This window comes from Phragmites australis, chromosome 3 (assembly GCF_958298935.1).
Source record: "Phragmites australis chromosome 3, lpPhrAust1.1, whole genome shotgun sequence".
Taxonomy (NCBI): domain Eukaryota; kingdom Viridiplantae; phylum Streptophyta; class Magnoliopsida; order Poales; family Poaceae; genus Phragmites; species Phragmites australis.
In genome coordinates this window covers 41,808,339-41,818,871 of record NC_084923.1, presented here as the reverse complement: position 1 = coordinate 41,818,871, position 10,533 = coordinate 41,808,339, and the positions used below count along the sequence as shown (strand labels likewise).

General features: G+C 37.6%; 1 protein-coding gene across 1 annotated transcript; it reads right to left on the bottom strand.

The window, feature by feature from the left end:
- Window positions 1-1,004: 1,004 nt before the first annotated feature.
- LOC133913144 (protein CASP-like) lies at window positions 1,005-10,274 on the bottom strand. The gene is made up of 18 exons (XM_062356208.1): window positions 9,976-10,274; window positions 9,040-9,329; window positions 8,300-8,449; window positions 7,748-7,836; window positions 7,492-7,601; window positions 7,299-7,393; window positions 6,308-6,360; window positions 5,957-6,122; window positions 4,877-4,969; window positions 4,352-4,480; window positions 4,065-4,184; window positions 3,714-3,794; window positions 2,933-3,040; window positions 2,437-2,580; window positions 2,261-2,359; window positions 2,093-2,172; window positions 1,440-1,532; window positions 1,005-1,345 (listed from the first exon to the last, which is right to left on the bottom strand). Exons 1-18 carry the CDS (start codon window positions 10,109-10,111, stop codon window positions 1,279-1,281), a joined length of 2,103 nt encoding a protein of 700 aa, XP_062212192.1. The 5' UTR covers window positions 10,112-10,274; the 3' UTR covers window positions 1,005-1,278.
- Between the last annotated feature and the right edge of the window lie 259 nt (window positions 10,275-10,533).

Sequence of the window (10,533 nt, the reverse complement as noted above, 5' to 3'; positions counted from 1 at the left end):
TCATAGGTACAAGGTTGTGAAATTTTGGGATTCAATAAGTCTGATGTATTGCAAAGATCATTGTATTGAGGAGGCTCTAAGGACAGCAGTTGAGAGTTCAAAAGAGATGGCTGCACTAAATGAGTTGGGGTGTTGAAAAAAGATGGGCCAAAAGCTCTTGCAATCTTGTTGAAGTGTTGAAAGAAATGGGCCAAAAGCTCCTGCAATCTTGTTGAAGTGTTGAAAGAAGATGGGCCAAAAGCTCCTACAATCAAATGAGTTGCTGTGCTGAAGGAGATACCTAGGTTGGATGATGGTACACTAGAGTTTTGTTTTATGTTCTAGGTTGGATGATAGTACAGTAGAGTTTTATTTTATGTTCTTGCTTCTAGTGAGCGCAAGCTCGAGTGTTCGTTGGCACTTCCAATGGAAGGCGAAAGAATTGATGTGAGCGAAGTACTTTTCTTCCTTTTATGATAATTTATAATTATGTTTACACAGAGAAATAATTGTAACAAGAGGCTTCAGTTCATCTTTATTCAATAGAGTGGAGAACTTAAGGAGTGAGAGAGCATGAGAGGGAAGGAGAGAGAATGTAGAGAGAGGAGGAAAGGAGTTTATTCAGCTCTATAATTTATTCATGTATAGATTATTGATGGTGATTCATATTTAATCGTCAAACAGCCTTTGTAATTTGATTCCTGAAAAAAAATTATTTACATCCAAACAAGAAAATTAGAATCGAATTAGATTCTATCAAATTCAATTCCATATGGAATTAGAATTAGAATCTAATTGCTAGTCCTAGGATCCAAACGGGTCCTCAGTGATTCGGAGAAGTTAAATTGCACAAAAAAACTGTCATTTCTATCTTTACTGGTAAACTGCTAAGGGAATCATTATCAAAGGTGCATTGGGATCTTGAAAATGAAGCACATAACGAAGGGAGTACAGCTTATACCACTCATACAAATATAAATAGGGAGATAAGTTTTTGGGGCACTATAAAGAACACTTCGATGGTATGATGTACCTTGGTGATCAGATGTGCTTTCATTTACCAACAAAATGGTAATTAGTAATACAACAGTATACATATAGGCTTCAAAACCGTCGACCCTGCCCCCAAGACTGGAAAATTTTTATCTACAGAATCATATCCAGACGCCTAAGGGAACAGAGAAAATAAGTCAACTGCAACTTCAGTTACGATCCTATGCAAATATTCTTGAGATCAAAACCCCGAAGGCTTCTGTTTCCATGATACTGACAATACTTTCACATGTAACTTCAACTGACTTAGAGCATGTGCGATAGTGTCTGATTGCCAGCGTCCACAATGATTTCATCATGTCCCGGTGTTGTGCTGTGTAACTAATTCATATTAGCCATGCTCGGAAGCTAGATTAAAAGAAGTTTCTATGAACTCAATTTAAGTTGCTATAGCATTGCATACTCACCTGAGATAGCTCAAAGCTGACATTCTGTACAGCAATGTAAATACAAGGAGATGCAATCCAATACTGTAGAAGAATATAAATGTCCGGGCGTATCTGTGAGTAGAAATAAATAGTTTTAATATTAATCTTGCATTCCATTCCACTTCATATGACTAATATAAAGAAACTCTGGTATCATGCAGTATAAATATATCTGATCAAATATGCATCATGAATGATTGATATGTATTTTTCAACATCAAACGAGTTACTCACACCATGAAGCTAAAATTAATAAAAAGTGATAGGTTTAGATGTAACATATTGGCCAAGCATATAAATTTAAGAGTACCTGCAATGAGCAGAGCATAATTTCAATAAGTTTAGACTCACATTAACTACTTTCACTAGTAATGGACTCGTGCCCCACGGAAAACGCGTCAAGCAAAGAAAACGCGTCAAGCTATCGCTTCGGGGTCACTGAGGTCAATATTGTTCAATTCAAATTCCAGACGCTGCGGCACTGTGTGATTTGCAACCAATCTAAAAGACATTTCTAACTTGAAGTTTCTACAATAACTCGGTGGTTATCATCAAACATCAGCATGCAGAATAAAATAGAAGAAAAACGAAAACCCTGAGTTTTACAGAAAGGGAAGAAGATAGTATCATACTTGTTACCAAGGAGAAAACGACCGCTACTAAGAGTGATTTTATCTCTTAAACCAAGTTCTTTGTATCGTTGATCCTTTTCCTGGGTATGGAAGGAAAAGTATAAATAAACTATGTGCAATACCATACATAACAAGTGTCACTAATGATATGTTAAAACATATATGTACCTTCTTTGAAAAAGCAGCAAAAGGATTTATGTCATCCTCATACATTTTCTTGTACTTCGCTTCAACATCTGAGGAGCCACTTTCAATATCTTCTGCATACTGGAAAAACAATGCAACAAAGGTCAAATGCTAGAAAATGTAAAGACAAATTTAAATCCCACAGATTTACGCTAAACCTTCTTTGGTCCTCTGGAAACAATCTTGTCGTGGCTGTAGTCCTGGACGTATCGAATCTTTCCATACAGTTGAACATTATCGGCTTTAGTTTTTTCCAGTTCTACCGTTAGTATCTCATACTTCTCTTTTAATCTCCTCAGCTCCTAAGAGACACAAAATGACAATAGATGATCAGTGATGCACCATCATGTCTCCAGAGCAAGAGGCATCATTGGATAAAAGCATAATCCTGAGAGAAGCACAACAGATCCACAGCTGTCAAGATAATCAAAGCAAATGGTCATCTCATCTCAACATTCAATTCTGTAAATATTAGTCTAAAGGTCGGCCCGATCACCGAGAGAACAAAACCACAACCAAGCCTCGTCCAACTATAAAAAGGCCGAAGTTCATCACACAACATGCTGTTTAGCATCTAATTATATGAGGATAAACAAGCACTATCACTTGAAACACTAGAACGATGCAGCCATTTTCCACAAATTCACTAAATACCTCCTCAGTTTCATGTAGTCGTGCACGGAAACGATCCCTCTGATTGCAAATGACCTTGAGCATAGAACTTTGATCCTGGTCTGGTGATGCATGCCTTGGATCCGTACCCTGAAAATAAAAAATACACATTAATTTGAGTAAAGTGGCCATCCCATCATACACATTGATCTTAGCAGGCCTTCTATTTTTCCTCTTAACAAACTGAAATCACAGTTGCGGATAGATAATTTGAGGGGTGTTTCCCTAACAAAACTGTTCACCATGACAAAAAAAAAAAGTTTCAGCAATCAATATGCTAGCCAATAGTATGTACATTCATAGCCAACCATGCTGCTGAAAATACATGTTTGGTACAAATAAAAAGGTACAATGCAAGCAAAACTTTTGGCACATTTCATAAGAGCATCAACGTCTAGAATGGTAGCCTCTGGTGATAAACACCTGCATATACTGCTAAATATTATTATTTTTTGAAAGTGTAAATAGTATTATTATTACTAGCATGTTTGCAAAATCAGACCATCAGAGCTTTTATGTTTGGAGGCAATGGATCGTTTATCAACAAACTGTTAATACAGAACTAATGGTACTTACTAGCTCATTGAAGCAACACAGCGGTGTAAACAGTTACACGCAATAAGCCAATAACGGTTAATTCAGCAACCTGTTCTAATACAAGTATTCAAAAACAAACTTCTGCCAGCAATCTTCAAATAAACATAAGGTATTGCAGAATTATAGCAACACAGGGTGCGATAAGCATACATAAACTAGAAATTACCTCTGATGCTTCACTTGAGCCGATTTCTTGAAGATCCCAATCATTCAAAAGTGAACCCTTCCTATCAGTTGAACTGTATCCCTGAACCGAGGATAACAAATATTAGTTATATTCTGAAAATGAAAGTAGAGAAATAATATAGCAACATTTTGGTTTCTAACATCCAAATTACAGAATCATGTTGTTATATCAACATAATGACATTACTCAGACTGCACCGCTAAACTGATCATGAACACTACATCAAGAAGACATATAGCCAGTTCGGATTCTGTGAATATATGTATAAGGCATCATGGATTAACTGGTGCTATGTGAAATTATGAATTATCAACGAGCATGCAAAGCAACCTTTAGTATGTCATCTTCAAGTTTCAAAATCAACTTTTGCTGCTCTTCAACCTTCAAAGTTAGTTCAGCGATCCTTTTTTCAGCTTCCTCAAGAAGTGTTGACTTCTCTGATATTTTAACCTTTAAAAATACAAGCAACTTATCAGCCAGTTCCAGCAGATAAAGAATCAAAGATAATAAGTATATCTTGAAATCGTGCATACAAAAGAAAGATTAATGTCCTTAGAGAAAAAAAGTGACTAAACACCACAGCTTCCACTCTTCCAGCATCCAAACTAGATACCAACCTTCAGTTGTGTTAGTTCATGCTCCATTTTACGGTTCTTGTCGAGAAGCAATGCTTCCAACTTGCTCATTTCTTCACCATTGGTAGCTAGCTCCCAGTCTTCAGCTTCAATGGAGTTGTAACCAACAGCCTATTGAAAGAATAGTGGTATCAGCAGGAATAAAGACCAAAGAATCAAAATTCAAAAGATAGGGGAGTCACATGTGATGACAATTAACAATTCATATAACCATATCTCAAATATATCATTGTAGAATCACCACCAAGAAGGCAACAACACAATGGGGGTAATCTATTCGTAGGATACAACATAGGAAATCTAATTTCATGAATCATGAATTATGTAAATTGAATTGCATTGAAAGAACACATATGAGTTCAGAACCAACTACTACGGATGGAATGTAGTCACAATTAAGAACTTAAGAATTAGCAGAGTTAGAGGGTTTAATACCATGGTGGTCTCAAAAGAAAAGGGGTTTAATGTTAAAATTGCAGTACACAGGAGTATTTTTGTTGTAAGTACCTGCAAAATCTGAACCTTTTTCTTGAGATCATCTACTAGTTTTGTTGTAGGTCTTTCTTGGAGTTCTTTCTTCAACTCCATAAGAGCACTTTCCTGTAAATAGACAATTAATTAACAAAATTATAAAGAAAGGGCGAAGTATAGTTGCATAGAAACAAATAGTTCCAAGACATATGCATGACAAACTAGTTTACATTTTTAAAACAATTAACAGAAGCAAAATATGTAACATCTCTTTTCATCATTAAAACTGTTTTACCCTTGTTTGTGTTTTTTTTTCCAAAATGAGGTGCAAAATTGCAGGATATAGTCATGTTTATCCATCTCACCCACAACAATTGAAGTGAATAGAGAATGTCAAGTGAACAGTGATTAAAGCAAATAAATTAGCGTTTACTCCCTCCGTTTCACAATGTTTGTCCATGGCCTCGGAAGAATCTGTTTCACAATGTTTGTCCATATGATGATTGCTCTCTTGTATTCAAGAGACTTTAAATGCAAAGGGTGGGTTTTAGAAGGGGGGGAGGGCTCGATCAACCTAGGAGGAACTAGGTGGCATTATAAATAAGAAATAGGCATCCAAATTCACGTCGAAGAGGACTCGAACGTGGGTGGTCTAGGTGTACATCCACACCCTCAACCAACTGAGCTAGGCTCAGTTCCTTAAGGAGTTAAGGTATGTTTGCGTGTTCCGAGGGGTGGACACCTAATGGTGGGTTGATTTGTTGCTTCTTTTGCATCGATTTTGGGTTTCCTGGGCCTGTGCACAATGGTGGGTGTGGACAAACATTTCGAAATGGAGGGAATACTGAACTACATTTGGATAATGAATCACAAGGGGTAATTAGATAGGTTACAATCCATGTATAGGTTTTTTGTCTTTCGCATTAAGGGAATGATCAAACAAGAGGTTCTATAAATAAGAGAGTAGTTTTAGTCCCTTCCAGAATTCTACTTGAAGAAATGTGCACATTAAACAAAGTAGATATAATTTGGTATTTAGTAATCAGCGCCAAGAACACTGAGTTGATCCAAGAACACCGAGTTTACACAGGATAACGTTCTTTAAGAAGTTAGTACCTTTTCAGTGAGTAAAGCGGTCAACTTCTTCAGCTCATTCACATGCAACTCTCTCTCACTGGATAAAGTACTTTCAATATTCCGAAGTTCTGCGTTCAACTCTGTGATAATCTTCTCCTTGGCATTCAAGGAACTCTCAAGGATATCACTTGATTCCAAATAATCACTGCAAAATTATGTAGTTCAGATAACAAGTGCAACTTTAAAATTTTATAGCCATAAAATCCCACTGCAGCACTACCAAAAGACACTAACATCACAGGTGCATCAACCATGAATGATTTACAGTTAGGAAAAGCGTCAGTTCGTACAATGTACACGGGCAAAATGGGGAAAAACAAACAAACTGACCCACTCTTGCTTGCATCTTCATTTGTTGTCTGCAACTGAGAACGTAGATCCCCCTGCAGGAAAATGAAAAAAAAAAGGTATAAAAAAGGTATCCTGGGGTCATGCAGTCATGCACTGAGTGAGCAATAGCCTTGCACATTTCTGATCAACGCATCACATGTTATTCACTCTGTATTTTTCACGAAATTTGATGATGACTAACCTTGTGAACATATAATGTTTTGCCACTAAAACATTCAAATTGGGCCATTTTCAAAAGGTTTTCAACGAGTAGCCATACAGACTGGCAGGAAACAATCACCAAAGCAAGTCATCAGAACTTGATGCCAACTTTTAGAATCATTATTCAAATAATGAAAATTATGAAAAGGTTATATATATCACACTACACAGCATTATTTCTTGGAAAATTTGTATGATTAGTGCCTCAACTTGTAGCACATTTGGTCCCTGAATGCTAGTTTGGTTAATTTGATCCCTCAACTCTCAAATTTTCTTGGTTTTTCAGATGTCTTCCTGTTGTATTCTATTGGTTTTTCCCACATGAAGATGGTAAATCAAGTGATGTCGTGTCAATCACAATAAGACTTTGCCCTACTGTCCATCCAGGTAATTCAAGGGTGCATTTTGGTATGGAAATTGCTAAGATCATACCAAGACTCGCCGCTGTTGGATCTAAATCCCTACCAAATTTGAATCAGATCTTAAAAATCCCTAAAACAATCCAACTCACCCAAACAAGGGGTATGTGAAAACTAGCTCCTCTGGCTTGCATGCCACTAAAAAACAGATTAACATCCTTCTACAGGATTCTGTTAGAAAAACTATTACAAAATTAAAACATAAAAAAACCAGAAGTGACCAAAAGAAGTTGACACCAGTCCAGATGTTAGAGCCATCCACATATGGCTTGTGGTGGCCATTACCATAACAAGTTGGATTAGTTATGCAGTCAGAAACATTAAACTGAAAATGGAAATCGCAAGGCTACCTTTTCCCTCTCAAGACTAACTAATCTTGCTTGAGCCCGTTCAACTTCATCCATCAGAAGGTTGACTTCAGTCTCCTTTGCAGCTCGATCCTCCTCTGAAAGAAATGAGATATTTGGATTCACTAGAACTTTAAAAAATATTGTGACCATATTAAGTCTCGAGATGATCAAGTTACACAGCTTGGAGATAGACCTGATTGAGTGCGAAGCTCAAACAATTGGCTTTGCGCCGATTCATGTAGCTTCTGCATATTCTTTACACTTTCTGTAGCTTGCCTTAGTTGGTCCTGCAATGCCCGTTCCCTACAATTACAGCAAACTAAAGGTCAAAATATACAGTATGAGTCATGGTATATGAAGTAGCCATTGATGTCAAGCAAGAATTCTGAATTGCAATCAGGGCGATAACAGAACAGTTGGTTTCCATATTTACTGTTGATTTAACATACCTATCTTTAAGGGCATCAAGAGTTTTCTGACTATCTTCTGCCATGCTTCGTTGCTTCATTTCAACCATCTCCCTCACTTTTTCCTCCATCTAAAATCATCAAAAGTTGAATAGAACATAAAAATATTGCAAAGTGAAAAGAAATCTAAAATTCGAGAAAGAAGGAAGCTGGTTATTTAAAACTATCTGGAATAGTGTAAAGTATTTGAATAAGTTATAATGCCAAGACTAAATGCTTGCTACTGGTAGAAAAAGGAAATTACCCTCCTCTATACACCCTTTAGACAACACTCATACAGAGAAAAACTTCTATGAAATAAATTTTAATTAATAATATGATGATCAAACAAAATTACAAGCGGATTGAAATTAGGAGAAATTTAACATTTCAATCAATATTATTCTATGAACAAATTGACATTTATGACGATTTAACAAGCAACAGGACATGAAGAAACACATTTTTTTACACTGATCTCCTACATGTAAAAGAATAAAAACAGAGACAAAGATAAGAAAAGGGAGCAAGTAATTGAGTGGTAACAGAACAGACCTGCTGTTCTAGTTGGCGGTTTCGCTCCTCAAGTCGCCTAATTGTTGCCTGCTGGTTCTTCAAGTGCGCAGCTTCAGCCCGGTATTCTTCAAGCTCTAATTTCATCTTACGATTTTCAGTCTCCAGTTCCGATAGTTTCTGGTCTTGATCCTGCATGCGTTGATACAATTATAGACTTTAATGATTGAACCCCAACTATCATATTTAGACAAGCTTCTAGTAAAAGACACCGATTCAAGATAAAATGAAAAATAAAATTGAAAACATGTGATTTTATCGGAGGAAATCACACTGCACTGTCTTTTTCTTTTTTTCCAAAACTGCTAACTGACTATATTTTGCTTTTAAAAAAATCTTGACTGATTGTGCTTTTATAAGTTGGTGTGGATTACCGCCATATTTTTCAGTTTGACAACTTACCACCTATACTTTTCAATGTTAGATCAGCACCCTTTATTGCAATAAACTAACCTACATTTATGGAGGGTGGGAGTACAGCGGCGCGATTTGGTAGAAAACAGGTGCTACATAAGAGTTTTGGTCATAAAAAAATCTAACGTATATGGGAAATTACAACGAGATGACAAATGCTGTTTTGCTTCATGATGACATGCAATCTTGTAACCTTGGACAAGTAAGGATAGTTTCTCCTATTTTTTACAGTATATTGCAACTGAGAGTACAAGAGACAATTCAGAATTAGAAGAGCTACAAAAGAAGTTAGATTTGAAAGAACATACAGCCATAGAAGCAAGAACTGGATATGGATCAGGGGCTTCATATAGCTTCTGATAGATGTTGAGAAATGCATTTTCTCCAAATTTTGCTCTCTTTGTGAGGTTATCAACCTCCTCTTGATAACTCTTCAGCAAAGAGTTGAATAAACTCAGCTTCTCGTTTGAAGATGCCTTTTTGAAATCCCGGGTGTTCTCAGCAAGCTTACGTCTATTCTTCTGGCTAGTCTCTTGATTCTCCGCAATCTTTAAACCCTGCTCATCCAAACCACTTCTTTCCTTCTCCAAATCGAAGTCTAATGTGCACAAGAAACCAGAGTCAGAATTTAGACCATTGACAGTGTTACACAATGCATGAACATTCGCAGTCGAAGTAATCTCAAAGTTGTAAGTTCCAAACACAGAAAACACAATTGGCAGCATGTTATCTCATACCTCCTCACATACTTAGTAATACATGATGAACAGGTAAAATACCACATGCTCACAACACTTGTTCTCAATCTCTAACACCTTACACAGATGCAATTGCCATATTGTAAGCTCCATTAAACAACTAATTTAGGACAGTAAATGCTCTCCAAGCTTCTCATAAATGGCAGAGTCTTAGTGTGAGATAGAGGCTAAAGCCTTTTGCTACTAAAATTGCTTCGCATACTTGTGCCCAGATGATCGTGCGTAATATTGTGAGCAATTCGAGGAAGCGGACAGAGCAGATGTTAGCAGTTGGTAACGGCAATGACAAATGTATGTCAACATTTCAGGACCATTAAGATCTTATCGACTGGCGATTAGCAACTAGGAACCACGATTCCTCACAGCTATCGCGGCACGAATACACGATCCAATCCAACTGCTCCCTGGAGCTCGGCAATTCGAACCTACATCACCTGCTCTACTCGACGAATGGAACCAAACCATCAGGCTAGGATCGAGGCGCACCTTTCCAGAAGCTGCAGACGACGGCGAGCGGCGACGATATCGCAGCCGCAGCCGACGACGGGGTCGGGGGAGGAGGCGGCGCCGGCGGCGAGCGGTCCCGGTCCGACGCGCCCGCCTGCGCCGGCGACGGCTCCATGGGCGCGGGGGTTCGGGGATCTGGACGCCTGGATCTGGCCGGGCGGGTAGGACGACGATGACGCGCGGGGCGGTATGTTATATGACCTGCTTCCCAACTCCGAAGTGAGTTTCGTGTAGCTGTCGCAGCGATCGTGTCCGGTGTGTGCGTGGAGAGGGCGACCGGGAGGAAAAATTCTATCATGTAGGTTACACGACTCATTGTATAACAAAATATTAAAAAACGTATTAAATTATAATAAAAATATGTTATTATAAAATATGCTATCATCTATCGTTTTATAAATCTTAAGCTCAAATAACAACGTGTACAATGAGAAATAAAAAAAGAAGAAAATCCTGTGATTAATAAAGAGGTACTATTTATAGATAAAATTTCTCTTATTTTTTCTCGTTATATAAGTTGTTGCTTGAGGTCAAATT

Coding starts and splice junctions, on each gene's coding strand:
- LOC133913144 (XM_062356208.1), bottom strand. CDS start 10,111: ATGGAGCCGTCGCCGGCGCAGGCGGGCGCGTCGGACCGGGACCGCTCG. Junction 8,450..9,039: donor CAGTTCTTGCTTCTATGGCT/GTATGTTCTTTC, acceptor CAACGCATGCAG/GATCAAGACCAGAAACTATC. Junction 3,795..4,064: donor TTGAAGATGACATACTAAAG/GTTGCTTTGCAT, acceptor TCCTCGGTTCAG/GGATACAGTTCAACTGATAG.